Source organism: Cajanus cajan, chromosome 5, assembly GCF_000230855.2.
Source record: "Cajanus cajan strain Asha chromosome 5, NIPB_CcT2T_4, whole genome shotgun sequence".
NCBI classification, from domain to species: Eukaryota; Viridiplantae; Streptophyta; class Magnoliopsida; order Fabales; family Fabaceae; genus Cajanus; species Cajanus cajan.
The window spans coordinates 2,871,837-2,888,799 of record NC_138521.1 but is presented as its reverse complement, the minus strand read 5'-3'; the positions used below and the strand labels follow the sequence as shown (position 1 = coordinate 2,888,799).

Here is a 16,963-nt window from a genome sequence, read left to right as displayed (position 1 = left end):
AGAACAAGAAGGCTTAGACAGTTAGAGAGAATCCAAAAACAACAGCAGGATCTTCTGAGTTCTTCAACTTCATCAAATCAACCATTCCTTGAATCAGAAATGGCTGAAGAGGGAACAGGTGGACCAGCTAGGCCTCCTAGAAGGACCCTAGGTGATTATGCACAACAGCATGGTCCTAGGCATTTCTCTAGCATTGCAGCTCCAAATACTTCTAGAGCCATGGAGATGAAGCCTGCCTTCCTTACTTTGGTTAGCTCACAACAATTTGCTGGCCTTGATCATGAGGACCCATACTCACACCTGTCAAATTTCTATGAGCTATGTGGAACAATGGGAATTCCTGAAGGTGATGAGGAAGCTGTATACTTGAGATTGTTTCCATTCTCTTTAATAGGAAAAGCTAAAGTTTGGTTACAATCTCACCCAAATCAAAGTTTGACAAGCTGGGGTGATGTGGAAAACAAGTTTGTGAATAGATTTTATCCGTCATCCAAGTATATTAAGGTCAAATCAGAAATCACTACTTTCAAGCAAGGTGCAGATGAACCATTTTGTGAAGCCTGGGAGAGATTTAAGTCATTGCTCAGAAAATGTCCTAACCACGGGTTTGAGGATATAGCTCAACTTAACTTCTTTGTGAATGGAATCAAGCCTGAGGTGAAGATGTTATTGGATGCAGCAGCTGGTGGCACCATGATGACTGTGAGTCCAGAGGAAGCCACTCAAATCATAGAATCTTTGGCATCTTCTGATCACCAAGCAGAGCATGGGAGACATCAATCTCATAAAAGAGGAGTTCTTGATCTAAGTACAAATGATGCAATCCTTGCTCAGAACAAGCTGTTGTCTCAACAGATTGAAGCACTGACTAAGTAGATGGTCAGGATTCCACAATAGCTCCATGCTATTGCTTCTTCTTCAACTCAAGCAAATTCTTCTTTAAAATGTGATTTTTGTGGGGGAGATCATCCCAATGGTCACTGTTCTGAAACTCCAAATGAAGAAGAGGTCAATTATGTGGGCAACCAACAAAAAGGAGGTAATTTTAATTCCCGTAATTATAATACTAACAATTATATGCAGGGAAATCAAGGTTGGAGAAACAACAACAACCAAGGATATGGATGGAGGAATGAAGCTGGACCATCCAATAGGCCACCACAACAATCACAGCAACAACAACCTGTGTATCCCTCTGCATGAAAGAACTAGTAAATTGGAGGAGACTCTGAACCAGTTCATGCAGGTATCTATGAACAACCAGAAAAACACTGAAGCTTCCATCAAGAATTTGGAGGTGCAGGTGGGTCAGCTAGCTAAACAATTAGCTGACATGTCTAAAGGCCCATTTTCAGCCAACACCAAGACCAACCCCAAGGAGTATTGCCAAGCCATAACAACAAGAAGTGGGAAGGTAGTTGGTAGTGATATTGGGGTGAGTGGTGACAATGAGGGTGCTGATAATAAGGAAGAAAATAGTAAACTGAAGGCGGTTGAGGAGGAGATTGAGAAGAATGAGGGAGAAAACAATAAAAATGAGGGTGTAGATAGTGAGAAAATAAAAGAGAAGAATGGAGTAAAGAAGGAGAAAAATAAAAAAGAAGGGCAAGAAAGTCATTTCTACTGTTCCTATTAAAGACTTACCTTACCCTCATGCTCCATCTAAGAAAGAGAAGGAAAGACAACTTGCAAGGTTTCTGGACATCATCAAGAAGCTCCAGATAAATATTCCCTTCACTGAAGCCATGGAACAAATGCCCACTTATGCTTGGTTCATGAAAGAATTATTGACTAAGAAGAGAAAAATTCTTGAAGAAGAGACTGTGGAGCTTGAGGCAGGATGCAGTGCTATTATACAGAAGTCTCTACCTCAGAAATCCAGAGATCCATGCAGTTTCACTCTCCCGGTATCAATTGGTAATTTATCAGTGGGTAAGGCACTCTTAGACCTTGGAGCCAGTATTAACTTGATGCCTTTATCCATGCTGAAGAAGATAGGAGAAGTAGAGGTACGACCCACAAGGATAACCTTGCAGTTGGCAGATAGATCCATCAAGCTTCCACATGGTATAGTGGAAGATATGATCGTGAAGGTTGATAAGTTCATGTTTCCGGTTAATTTCGTAGTCATGGATATGGAAGAGGATGTAGAAGTTCCTTTGATATTGGGCAGACCCTTTATGAAGACAGCTCGAGTTATCATTGACATGGATGAAGGAAAGCTAAAGGTGAGGGTCCAAGATGAGGAAGTGAGTTTCAATGTATTTGAAACAATGAAGTTTCCAAAAGGCAACAAAGATTGCTTTAGAATTGATGTATTAGATGATGCGTACTTGAAAACTCAAAATGATTTCAAGAGCTCATCGCCACTAGAGAAGTCTTTGCCTATCTCTAACGAAGAATTAGAAAAGGTCATTGGTAAAGCTTGTCATCTGCCAGTGGAATTGGAACATAAAGCATTTTGGGTTTTGAAGGCCTTAAATTATGATTTGAAGGCAGCAGGGGAGAAAAGAAAGCTTCAATTGCATGAATGGGAAGAAAGGAGATTGCAAGCTTATGATTCTTCTAAGTCTTACAAGCACAAAGCCAAGATATACCATGACAAGAAGATTCTGAACAGGAACTTCCAACCTGGCCAACAAGTATTACTGTTCAATTCCAGGTTGAAACTTTTCCCTAGGAAGCTCAAATCTAAGTGGTCAGGTCCTTTCTCGATTAAATCTGTCAAATCATATGGAGCTATTGAACTTGAAGGTCCTGCTTCTGGAAGGACTTGGTTAGTTAATGGTCAGAGGCTCAAACATTATTTGGGTGGTGAGGTTGAGAGATTCACTGCCAGCACACATTTGAAGGAGCCATGAGCAATCTGGAATTGTCAATGAACTGTTCTTCTCACATGAACAACATGCACATCCCTCATACATATTCATCATTTCTAGGTTCTTTGATCATCATGAAAACACAGTATGGAATTGATTTTCTTCTTGGATTGAAAAGTTTGAATTGGGGGACATTTTGATAATCCACCTTGCACATGCATGACTAATTCCCATCTTTGCCTGTTATGTGCTTGATAAAATGCCTAAGTAAAAGTTGATTTCATTTTTTTTTCAATCAAAAGAACCTTATGGCTAATCATGGAGGCAAGTAGAATTTGGTGCTAATAGCATTTCATTGGTGGCTTTGAAATAACTTTAGTGCTTCACATGTTAGAATGTTTATTGATCATTCCTTATGCCCCATGAAGAATTGTGTTTTGTTTGTATAATCAACTTGTGGCGGTTCAGATAGTTCGTTCAAGAGGTGGCGGTTCAGGCAGAAGCTCTAAAGCCACTCATAAAATCCCAGCTGCACCAATCCCACCACGACCATCTGAAGTGGCCTGGGGACAGTCCTATATTTTCTGGAGGGGGTGGAGATCAAGGAGATCAAGATGAACAACTTCATGGTGGGGAGCAGGAGCATGAGCAAGCAATGATGAAAAGGAGAGGATGGAGGGTCGCTGTCACCCTTGTTTTGAGAGAAGTTCCACTTTAATTTTATGTCATTTTAAATTACAGTTGTTTTAGTTTCTGTTTTGTTAATTGTTTGAACTATCTGGTGGGTTATATACTTTTTGTGAATTAACAATAAAAAAAATGGTTTGTTGAAAGGTAGGAAATGAGATGACTTTTAGATCAACAAAAAGTAGAAAACACATCTTTTGATTCACCTTAAAATGGTTTGTTTTGAGACTTGCTTTGAGGTTGTACTCATCCAATTTGCTTGATCATGAAGTTGTGAGATATCTGATTAGCATGGCATGAAGGATCAATAGTTGAACATCTACCCAAGCTGGTGAGTGAGTGAGACTAAACAGTGCATCTATCATATACACTTATACTTTGAGAGCCATCATCATAGCATATGTGTTTGCATTGTTTGAGTCTTGAATGATTGTTCTTGTGAGAAAGTTTTGGACAAGATCAAGGCATTCCCTTGTAAATAACTGAAATCTTTTTAAGCCTAGAGCCAAACAGCCAGCCATAATTGAATCCATCCTTTAAAACCTGTTTGAGCCTTAACCTTCAAATCACCTTAAACCTTTCCCAAATACCAACTCATCACCCTGACCAAACTCTTGAGAGTAAATGAAAATGAATTGGGGATTAAGTTGGGGTAGTTGGTAAGAATTGCCAAGTGGAAAGAAAATGGAGAAAGTAAGCCAATGCAAGTTGAAGGGAAGAGTCACCCCTCCATCATTTTTCTCTGTTCACATTCAAGTGTGCTTGTTATTTTCATTCTGTCATTATTTTTATCTAAAAAAAAAAACAAAAAAACAAAAAAAAATCAAATCAAATCAAGAGCAAAATAAGCAAGCACCTGTGCAAAGAATCTTAAAAGAGAGAGGGACCTCTTGAAATCTAGGCAAAGAATCTTAAGGAAAGAGGGTGTGTAATTAGAGGGAGAATTTGGGCTGAGAGATCTGGTTGGAGTTGAATATTTAGAGTGAGCAAGATGGAGTGTTTGGTTCATGTTCATTTTACTCTCTTGAGTTTAAACCCTGTTAATTTGAAAAACCACATTCCTTTGTTAACCAAGTCTCAGTCAACCTTCAACTTTCCAAAAAAGTCCTTGTGATCCCTCATTTTCTCTCAAAGAGCAGTAATGAAGAGATGATATCAATGCTTATGTTCATAGAAATGATGAGTGGAATTGAGAGAAACACTCACCCTGGAGAGTCATTCTTATGAGAGTATGTTCAATTATTGGTTTGTAATGTTTGTGTTATGATTTATCTTGTAATCTTTTTGGTTAAGCATGATTGGTTTTGCGGGCACCTCAGTGAGTAGAAAATGGTTTTTGATGATGAATTGATTGAGTGTTTACCTATTGTTGATACAGAAGAAATCTCATGGTAGGAAGTAACCTTTTTGGTTTTTGATTGGTATCTTGTTGGGGACCAACAAAAGATTAAGTTGGGGTAGTTGTTGAGTGTCTTTTATTCATATATTCACTCAACTTTTGGCACTCTTTTTGTATGAATTGTAAATATATTTATGCTAATTTACTCTTTAAAAGTTATATTAGAAGCTAAAAGAGTAGTAGAAGAGTTAATGTTGATTTTCTCTCTTAATTGCAGCAAAAATTGAGGAAAAGAATTCTACAGCCATAGCTCTGGTTCTGCAGCTATAGCTGTGGAAATCTAGAAGGAAATTCTAGAAGTCAGAAAGTTGCAGCCATGGCTGTGGTTCTGCAGCCATAGCTGTGGAAACCTGCAGTGCAAAATTGGGACTCCAGAGAGTTACAGCCATAGCTGTAGATCCACAGCTAGAGCGGTGAGGCATTGGAGATCAAGAAAAGTTATAGAAACTCACAGCCATAGCTGTGGTTCCATAGCTAGAGCGTCAGAAATTACTTAACCATGAAGGAGTCTCCACAGCTATAGCGCTGGTTCCACAGCTACAACTGTGGGCTTAAAGTGTGCAACTTCTCCCCTGTTTTGAAGCCAATATAAAAGGGGAAAACGGAGAAAAAGAGTGATATCACGTACCAGAGGGAGAAAAACAGAGAGAAGAGCACGTGAAGAGGAAAGAACGAAGGGAGAACAAAGATTTGGAAGCTGAATCCTTTGGGAACGAAGATCAACTCCATTTCTTTATCCTTTACTTTGTAATTTCTTCTTTTCACTCTTTGATCCTGTAATGGCCATGTGTGGCTAAATTCCTTAAGGATTGGTTGGATGTAACTACTAACTCTTCTTCTTCTTAAATATATGCATTTTGATCTCATTATTTGTGCTTGAATTCTTCCCTTAATGCTTATATCGGCTTGATCACCCGTTGTATGATTTTTGGCTTTTGAATCTAGTTGGAAAACGTTTTCGAAAACCCGAACTGAATCTTGCACCTAATCATTTCTTGTTCTAGGAATAGACTTGATTTGGTTAGTCACATTGTTCAAGTCTTTGTTCTTAATGCGAAGTGTTAAACTTAAAACATAGAGGAATCATGTTTTGAGCTTAATGACTTTAGGATTCAACCTTGAGGAATCTTGTTGGATTACTTAATGAACGTGAAAATAATGAAATTAGAATCACATTTATTTTAAGAAAATCTACGAGTTAGCAAGTACTTCTGAACCAATCCTTGTTTCTTAATCATTGTCTTTACTACGTTTATTTTATTGTGTTGTTCTACTCTATCTTTACTCATTTGCAATTATAACAACATTCTCATTCAAATCATTAGAGCAAGAATTACTAAACACTCAAATCCCTGAGGACGATATTTGAATACTACTTCGAAACTTGGTTCACTTGCCAAGTGGTGGGTTTGCGAAAAGCCTTCATCAACAACTTTTTTCGTTTGTTGGTTTTGCTGCTGGATCTTGACCTTATCTTGCATACATCTTGATAGCTAGTCTGAATTGTTGAGATAAATTGATTGTTTGGAATGAGTTAATTACTTTTTGAGTGAGATTTGTCGATTTTAAGTTGATGAAATGATACCGATTACTAAGCCTAACATGCCATGACCAATTGTACTTCTATCTGCCACGTACGTTTCCAAACATGGGATTCACAGCGAAAGTAAATAGGACAAAATTTAGTTATAATTTTATTAGGTACGGTTGCTATTGTTGATCGATTAAAATTATAATTTTATCTTGATATTATGTCCTTGAAGTTAGAGTTAGGAACTATAACTAATTTTTATCGTATAAATATTGATATTTACATCATGCATGGAATATTTCGTATAGAATAATATCTGACGATTACATCTTGGAATGGTTATTGAATATCAATGCTGAAATTTGATTGTTTTCGGCACTTACACCTACTGCTTTTCTCATGGTGATTATCCTAAATTGTTTCTTTCATTTGAATGCTTGCATTGTTAAACAGTAATCTCAGTGAAATCTCATAAGCAGAGAATATGGCGCCATTAACTAAGAAAGCTCTGGCAACTGTAGTTCCTAAACCTCGCCATAGAACACCGTATCCTTCTTTGTTAACGCTCTTTTTGAAGCAATCTAAAATGCCATTGTATTTGATAGAAGAGGGTGTTTGAGCCTGAAGTCTTGTCTTCACAACATCAAAAGGGTAGCAACTAATCCAACTCGCCACCCCTGCTAATCCTCCCGCTATTAACATGGTATTCAAACTTTCTTCACCACTTTTTCTGCAACCAGGGTGGAGCTGTTCCCTCATGTATTCATATGACCAGAAGTATAAGCCATGAGAAGGTGCGTCCCTCATCACAGTGACGCCAAATCCTCGATATATGCCTCTGAGGCCTTCTTTTCTCCATATGTTTTTAGCGAGTCTTATGGGGCCTTTTTCTGATTCTGTCATGTGGCCTCTGTTCTGAAGCTGAAGTCTAACTTTGATTAACTCTACTGGTGACAGTAATAGGCTTTGGAGAGCTCCGGTTCCAACTCCTCCTAGAGCAACACCCTTGTAGGAAGGAGGGTCTTTAAGAGAAACGGATGAGTCAAATGCCCTTGACAGAAGTGCGTAAGTTTGGAAAACCATTGCATTCTGCCACCATAAAGTGAAGAGCCAATGTGAGACTATGAAACTTAGATGCCCTTTATGTTTTTGATATTGTATAGTGAAGACAAATAAAGCAAACAATGAGATATACTAGGCCAATCTACAGGGTTACATTCTAACACACCATTCACATAAAACAATTCAAATGTCATTCATTTCAAGTTTCAATAGCCTTGAATGGCTTTGGCCCCATGGCAACCACAAACTATTAGTGTTATTTACGGCACATTATTCGGCTAATCGGCTTGGTGCGCATGGATAATATGATAGATAAACTATTAATAAAATAGGTTCAGATGCCATTTTAGAACGTAAATTATGATTCTAGTTTGCTTGGTGAGAGTTGTGATCACTTAAATATTACTTATACTTTGATCTTATTATTGGTAGTCACGTGGTGAGACTTGATTTTTTCTCTATAAACATCTCAAGATTTGACATCATTAAAATTCATTGCTGGTAGTGTTACAGATTTGAATTTTTCTCAGGATTTAGTGTTACAATTTTGGTGTCAGGAAAAATAAAACTTTTGGAATTCATCGAATGATTAACTGTCTTGTAAATCAGTGATCTGAACAGAACGCAATTATAATTTTGTGTATCTTGCAAAGCATTGGAGTATAGGCGATCTTCATTCCAACTTTGATAGACCTCACCCCGCTATTGGCTCATTAGAAAATTTAGTTCAACATTGCTTGAATTGGAAAAACGTTAAGAGTCAGAGCCCTTATCCTAATTATGATTCTTCAACAATTCAAAAGCAAAAGTCAATAAGGATTCATATGATTCCATCTCTATCCTAAAGCAAGATTATAAAATTAAAAAGCCGTGGGAAAGTAACTTCCAAAAGGAAATTAAGCACTCTCATCAATCAGTATATTCCAAATAAAAAGTTATGGAGTGAGACTATACTATAATCCTCGTGACCCAGACTTGTCGGCCATAAGTTTTTATCCAATTGCTTTTATCAGAACAAAAGTTGGAATCCTACAGCATACCAAAATCGTAAAAAGCTAGGCAGGTTGAGGATGTTTAAAGAAATAATCCAGATGCAACATCAGTTGATAAGATACTATTCAAAATTAGGATTTACGATAAACTCCCATATAATCCGATTCCCTTGAATCACACTGAAATTTATGAGGGAGGAGGACATGAATAATCTTGATCGAGTTGGATAAAATTATTATAAATATTTAAGTTTTATATTTTCATATATATCATAACTGCATATCTAAATTCTAATTCAGAAAATTTTGATCTCTTGATATTTAACGCAATATCTAAACTCTAACTCAGAAAAACTTGAAATCTTGATATTTAACACAATTGTCTATAAACTATTGATAATATGTTAGTTAATGTCTAGCTAGTTTTTAAGGGTGTATCTGCATCTAAATTTGGATATAAAAACAAATTAGAGAGAGAGAAATAAGGAAAAGAAAGTTGATGAATGAGAGGAAAATGACCTGAAAAGTAACGGAAGCTAATGGTGCGCCCATGCCGCGGTACAAAGAAGTTGGTCCTTCCCTAGCCACCATGTGTCTGAGGATGGTGAAAGCAGAGCCATTTTTTGTGTTCTGTAATCTGATGCGGAGAGTGTCTAGTGGATAACCAGAAATTATACCAGCAGTGCCTCCAAGGCCACCTGCTACAAACTCTCTTCCCGAACTGCTTGCGAGAAACTCTGGCCAGAAATCCATTATCTCCTTCTCCTACTCTCATTCCTCAAACCACCCTCTTGATGATAGATACTTGATAACCTCCCAAAACTTAGTCACTGTTGCTTACATGACGAATCAAACACCACTGCTATCACTTTCAAATGGAATAATAAGAACAAGCTATTCCGCTTTCTGCTTTGCTCTACAAATAATCTTGAAAATATTGGAATCAGCTATTGAGCGAAAACGCCTTGCTATGGCATTTATTTATCTAAAACTCAACTTTTTGTTTAGTTTGGTAAACCCGAAGGGCATAGGCCAAAATAAATGGAACTTTTTTCACCTTCCCATTCATGTGAGATGGAAAAAAATGAGGCAACTCCCACCTCACCTTTCGAGTATAATAGGCCAAAGTAAAGGCCAATTTTGCTTTGCTATTTTGCAGTGCAAAGTAAAGGCCAACAATTAATCAATCTCACGCACGTTACCAATACATGTTTTACACGTGGCATATCTTAATCATGCCCCATGTTGTTGCTTCCAGCCTATTGTTCACCAACTTTTTGAAATTATGTACTGCCCCAATTGAAATTAGTTTCGGTGCCCCAGCACAAAAATAAAATAGTAGAATAACAATGACTCAGATAATTTTAACTACAGTACACTAATATACCACTACTAGAAAATCTCGCGACATAAAACTTTGAGCCTTGGAAGTTGGAACATCACAAGTGGTTGCAGAAATCTTTGTCTTTATGTGTCATGTTGGGCTAGATTTATTGGAAAGGCTGCAAGATAGAGTAGTATAGGTTTGTTTCTTTGTTTAAGCTCAATATGACATCATCTACACGGCCAGAAGATTTGGGTAATTGGAGCAGGTGCAAGGGACCTCATCATGCAATTGCAATAACAATCCAAGGGTTAGTTATTTATTTTAATATTTTTGTCAATCCAAAAAAAAAAGTGAAGGGTGTGGATCATGATTCTAGAAGTCTGTATACATTGGATGGTGACTTGCAAGATGTAGCCACAAAAGAAATGTGCATTAATGGACTCCAATTATTATACTCCTATGTTACAGAATTCATTATAAGTGACCAGTTTACCTTATTTTATCGTGGTGGAGTCCTATAATCATTGAGTTTCATGGTTCAGTCTAGATCCATCCATTTCCTTCGTTTCTTGGTGCTATTACTCATTCTCGTTCCTACCAAGTAGGAAAGGTCATTTGGAAACAAAATCGGCCATAACATAATAATGCTTTTCTTGGTGTCATTTTGAAGAAAAAAAAAGTATGATTTTCTTACGTTACGTAGACAACTTTGTAATAACCTCTTCTTTTGGGATAATTCAACTTTATAAAATTGCATGTTAAGTTGATACCAAGTCATAATATCATCCCTTTCAAAAAATAAAAAAAGAAGTCATAATATCATCCATTAATCTCTTACATGCATCTTATCCAATTTAAAGGATGTTCCGTAAACGGAGCCTCCATTGGACATGTGGACGGACCTGTTGAATTCACTTTCTACGAAAAGAAAACACAAAACTAAAGCAAAGGGGAAGGGTGTGCAAATATATGGATTTTGATTTCCATATCTACTAGGGTGAGGTGAGTCGTATTAATCCTTCAGTTCCTTTTATTAAACTTAATGGAATGACAAGCAGCACATTAAATTAGTGATGTGGAACCAAAATTTCCAACCCTAAATTATACTCTTTTTTTTTGTTTTTAGATACCTGGACTGAAAATTCCACAATAACCAACTAAAACTGCCAAATCAATCCACCACTACGGACTAATGTCAAAATCCACACTTTATGAACCACCTGCATTACCCGAACTCCCTCAGACACTACAACTCATCAATCTACATTGAATTCACAACCTAGAATTACACATCACTCTTTTGCCTGCAATTTCCTTAACCCACGTAGCTAGTGAAGAACCTAGAAATTTTAAGCCACACTGTATATATGGAACAACACTCATATTTGATGGAAGTTTAATGACCAAACTCAAAATTGTATAGCAAATAGATAGGAAGCAGAAGATAAACACGACCGTTAATTACAGATGCCAAAGTAAGATATCACGATTGAAAACTAAATAATTGAAATTAAAAGATTTTTTTGAAAAAAAAAAAAACAAATAGGCAAATACTACTGAAAGATGGGCACGATAGCAAGAAAATTGTCCCAATTAAATTTATTTTATTCATATGACTCGGAAACGGGACCTTGATTAAAGAAATAAAATCTAATTTTACTTAGATTAATCAGTATTTTAATTGAACCATCTATCTATCTATAGAGAGAGATATTATAGTGTATTTTTATTTTAACTAATTACAAAAATTATTAAAAGACTAATTTAAAAAAATCATAATAAATTGCAAAATAGATATGATTATATTATATTTGACATGTTTTTATTGTAATAAATGAATGAATTTTCAAAATTAAATAATTAAATTATTTGAGTTAATTGTTTGTTTGACTAATTAATTTTTATACAACAACTTTTTATATTAATTATTTCAAAACAAGATGTATACTAATTATAATTATCTTAATTATTATTTAGTGTCAAAGAGACATCATGTCTCTATATATTAAAAATAAAATAAAATAAAATAAAAGGTAAACAACTACAAATAAGAGGGAGTCCGAGAAATAGGTGGTTAATTGACTAGTATGACTAATTTATAGAATAATTTAAAAAGTAATTACATAATTTAAAAATAACATGTACACGAAAAGTTAGTACCCACTTTATAATAATTATAGATAATTATGTATATTAGTTTTATAGAAAAAAAATGAATATGACATTATGTATATTTGTTATATGTTTTCTAGTATGATCATATGTTGCATAGGTTATTGATTTACAATATAGGAGGATAAAGTGGGTTATGACTCACAGGTATTTTAGTCTCCTAGACTGTGTACTCTGTCTAAGGATGACAATGGGTCCCATGGGGGTGGGTAATAGTAAATTCGTCCCCGCCTCGCTAGATGAAAATTGTCCCCATATCCACTTCATATCCACGCGAGTATCCATGAATTTCTTGAATACCTACGGATATCCATGAATATTTATAATTTTTTTAAGAAATTAAAAAAATTATATTACAAATAATTTTAAGTCTATATTTAATGTCATTGAAATATTAAAAATAAAAATTTAATGTTAATTTTGAACTTGTATTTAACGTTAATTTTGTTGAAATAATAATAAAAATGTAAGATAATTAATGACTTAAAATACATTAATCTCACAAGTTAAAGTCTCATCACAAAGTTACAATAATTCAATCTCATAATTCCAAACGAAAGTAAACAACTTAAAATACATAAATTTTATTGGTCCAATCAAAGTTAGAAAATTAATCAAATTATATCCAACATAATTCTATAACATGCTTAACATATGTTAATAACTTCATCAACCTCACTTTTGTAAGAAAATAAGACGAGAGAGTGTACTTTTAGGGTTATGTGGTACAAGAATAATTAGGATATTTAAGAAATATTATTAAACGCGTACCCGCGGGTATGGATATCATCATACCCGTCCCCGCCCCATTTATAAACAGGTAAAAAATTATTCGTCCCTATTATCTGCGGGTACCCAATTAGCCTATCTATTTATTATCCGTAGCGGATTTTACCTGCAGATACACGCGGTTGCAGATATTTTTGTCATCCCTAACTCTGTCCAACCTAACTCACTAACTTGTGCAGTCAAATGATGTGTCAGGTGGATTGACTTGTCAACTAGTTTAATTAAATATTTTATTTTATTTATTTTGTAACTCGTGGTATATCACTTTGTGTATTAATATTTGTGTTGTAGTTCTTAAAAATTATGATTTTGAGTTTTTGAAAGATTATAATTAGTAATGTTGATTGAAAAAAGTAATTAGTAATGTTGATTGAAAAAAGAAAAAGACTTTTAATAATTTGTAATTTATTATCTTTATGTTATAGTCTTGAAATTGAAGGACATATTTATGTCATGATTAGTGATCCACTTTGAAACAAGCTAAAATGGACTGAGTCAACCTATTTTGCCACCTCTAACATTTTATATTATAATAAATATAATAAAAATAAACTATTTTTTATTAGTTTTATGCTTAAAGTATATTTTATTTATTTTAAAAAAATTTAAGTTTCTTTTATAATAATAGAAAAAGTTGACTATATAACATTTATAAATTAATATATACAATAATAAATGCATATATTTAATATATGGTATTTGAGAGAATTACTAAATAATATTGTCCTTTACATGAAACTTTGATAATAAAGGTTTTATTATGAGATCACATAAAATTGATTAATTCACATACACCTTTTATGAATATGTGCTAGTTTTTACACTACAATATGTAATATAATATTTATACATTCTTTGAACCCATAATATAATAATGAAAATATCTTTTTTGATGAAATTGGTGAATTAAATATTTTGAAGCATTAAATAAGAAAATTATATCATTTTTATATATAATTAATAATTAATATTATTGTAAGTACATGTTTTATTATAAAAAAGATTGATTATAAACTAAATGTAAAAATTATAATTCATTTTCTTTTATGAGTAAGTTATAATTCATTTGAATATATAAGATAAAAAAAATATTTATTTAAATGTAGAATTACCTACTACTACAACAACAATAAACCTCATACTACATACTACTATATGAACTGATAAATGATTTTGTTAATTTTGGCATTGAAACTTAACTATTTATATATAATATGTAACGACCCATCATGACTGTCACACTGTGGAATAACACAACTAGAAATGTATACTAAAATAGTATAACATGAATATATAATATATATACACCACTGTGCACCAAAGGCAGTCTAACGTGCCACAATGTATACAACGGTCTACAAGATAAACTATACCATTAGCTATAGTCAACAAAATATAACTCTCCAACTCCTGCCACCAAGTGGCTTACATCAACTAACACCAGTCTATCCCTGTCCTACTCTCATACATCGTATGATCATCCCAGTCCAAACTACATAGAAACATACAAGGGTAAGCTAGTGAAAATAAGCAACACATATATAGAAAAACAACTTAACATCACTATCATATCATCATCAACTAGTTCAACATACAATACACAACACATAAATAACACATATCTCAACAACACCTTCACAACACATCAACACATACAACTCATATCATCACAATATCAACTCATTAACACATATGTGTCGTCACACATTTCAACTCAGAGATCTCCTACAACATAGGGTGAGCAACTTAAGTGGCTAGGTCCTATCGAACCAACAACACAATTTTTTTTTGGATTTGCTAGGTAAACAACAAATTTGGACAAAAATCTACAACACGATAAGGATTCCTCAGACTTTGCCACTTAAACAATGAAGTATAGTACTATGTCAGGATAGGACAATTGGGCTTAGGCCTACCACGACATTAGCTAACTCAATTAAGCCACCTATGAGATTAGCCTATTGACTATCCTCCAAATACTACAATAGGAACTAAGTTCCTAACTTCATACTTTATCAAATTAGTCACTTGTAATCGGTATAGCTCAATCTGTCCCCTATACCGTGATCGCTTTATACATGTGTGCCTCAACCTTGTCCACACACAGGATCAATTAAGTCCTGAAGGAGAACAGAACTCCTCCACCCCAAGGGACAACTTCCCAAGGAGGGTTTTTCAACAAATTAGGCTCTTAAAGCACCACAATTATCTCAATTCGCACAATGGGATGAACAACTTTGAAAACATCTCCACTAGTCCTAGTAATCAACAACTCATCATCATAGAACAACAACACAGTTATCATCTCATCATCTCAATCAACTCACAACTCAAACATCATAGTCATCTCAACAACTTAGATACCATCTCTAAACATTTACACAACTAGGGTTCAGCATGCAACTCTCAACTCATAACTATGTTTTCTCATTATACAACAACAATCATCATTATTCAACATTTTATCATTTATATTAGCACACAACATTTTCATCACATAATAGAACTCATACCACATATTTACAAGTCATCTATCATGCCAACTTACACACATAAACAACATAAATCAACTTAAGCACCCAAAACAACTTTCAACTTAACAAATCACTTATTGTGAAATGACAACCTTCACATAAAATAACATATATGAAGTTATACTACTCCAATCATTCTCATCCTTATCTCATATGAAAGAAAAGAAGATTTCTTACAACTCTCATGAAGACATCAAATCCTAATTCTATCATCTACCTTGTTAAAAAATGTAAAAACCGCAACAACTAGACTAAATCCTGACAGCTTGACTTTTGTTCACTAAAAAGGTCATAACTGGAGTTCTAGACATCCTTTATTAGTTCCATTGGAAAGCTAACATCCAAGGCTACAACTTTCATATGAAGACCACATTATCAAATTCGGTCATTTACCCTCGGTTCTGCAATGCTTAATTCAACGCTCCAGCTCTAACTTTTTGCTAGCTTCATTTTCTCTTGGGACTACAGCGCCCAACTTGGAGCTGCAGCTCCAGGTCTCTGCCAGATCAATTCCTCCCAGGGCTGCAACGCTCAACCTGGAGTTGTAGTGCTGAATCTAGACCTCCCTATTTTCTCTCACAGTTACAGCGCTGGTTCAGCACTCCAACGCTGAGTGCAAAACTTTATGCATTTTCATAGCTTTCCACCTTTTTTTTTCACCTATAATCCATCAATTTTATTCCTAAACATGATCTACCTTCATAATCTCTACTCATTTTGTTCATGCAACCCATAAACCACAAGAAATTCAACATGCATGTAGCAAAATTCAAAGGAAATCATCAACATTAAACCTTTCGTCACGACAGCCAAAGCCTCAGCTTTCAACATGCAACCAACTACATATCTACTCCAAAGCTCAAATTTTTAAAAATCCAACAAATTATAAGTTTCAATTCAATCAACAACCCAAGATTCTAGCTTCCTTTACCTCGAAAAGAAAGAAAATCTAACTCTGTGTTATTCGAGGAAGAAGAAGAGAAATGGATGAAAAAATCTTTCTTCACAACCTAAGCTCAACACCACTTCAACCTAGAGAAAGAAATCAACAGTGAAAAATCTTTAGAAAAATGAGAGTGAAGAGGAAAAAAAATAGTAAAAGGGTTTCGGATCTCATATAAAGCATTTGAATGAAAAAATTTATGATTTTATTTTATTGAAATGGTTTTATTTATTATTTTATTATTAATTTTTACGCATTCCAATTTTATGTTATTTATTAATGTTTCTCCATTCATTTCACTGTTTTATAAACAAAAATTAATAAAAATATATATATAAAATATAAGAAAAAAAATTAACTTTAATGTTAATGTTAGTTTTTTAAAAAGTTTTTAGACACTAATATCAATAAAAAATTTGTCGCATATAATTTCTTTATTAAATTATATTTAAATATTTTATAATATTCACATAATTTATTTATATCAATAAATTCAAATCAAATATGTAAATAATGTAAAAATAATTAAAGTAACATTATATTCGTTAGAAAGTGACGTTATCAAAATTCATAAACAATTATTACATGACATTATTTTTATAAACAGGAATTATTGCATGTAAAATATATATATAAAAAAAGGAATTATTGTATTGGAAATTTATGACAAAATTGTCTACTTTATTATATATATAAGTAAGATAATAT

The 16,963-nt window shown here is 34.1% G+C and overlaps 1 protein-coding gene and 1 non-coding gene across 2 annotated transcripts; both read right to left on the bottom strand.

Moving 5' to 3' along the window:
- Positions 1 to 501: 501 nt before the first annotated feature.
- Positions 502 to 608, bottom strand: LOC145958489 (small nucleolar RNA R71). Its single transcript, XR_014434330.1, has one exon. It is a non-coding gene; the product is annotated as a small nucleolar RNA R71 (small nucleolar RNA).
- Positions 609 to 6,674: 6,066 nt separating this feature from the next.
- On the bottom strand, positions 6,675 to 9,631 carry LOC109809867 (mitochondrial arginine transporter BAC2). The gene is made up of 2 exons (XM_020373281.3): positions 9,010 to 9,631; positions 6,675 to 7,525 (listed from the first exon to the last, which is right to left on the bottom strand). The coding sequence occupies exons 1-2, from the start codon at positions 9,241 to 9,243 to the stop codon at positions 6,848 to 6,850; spliced, it is 912 nt and encodes a 303-aa protein (XP_020228870.1). The 5' UTR covers positions 9,244 to 9,631; the 3' UTR covers positions 6,675 to 6,847.
- Between the last annotated feature and the right edge of the window lie 7,332 nt (positions 9,632 to 16,963).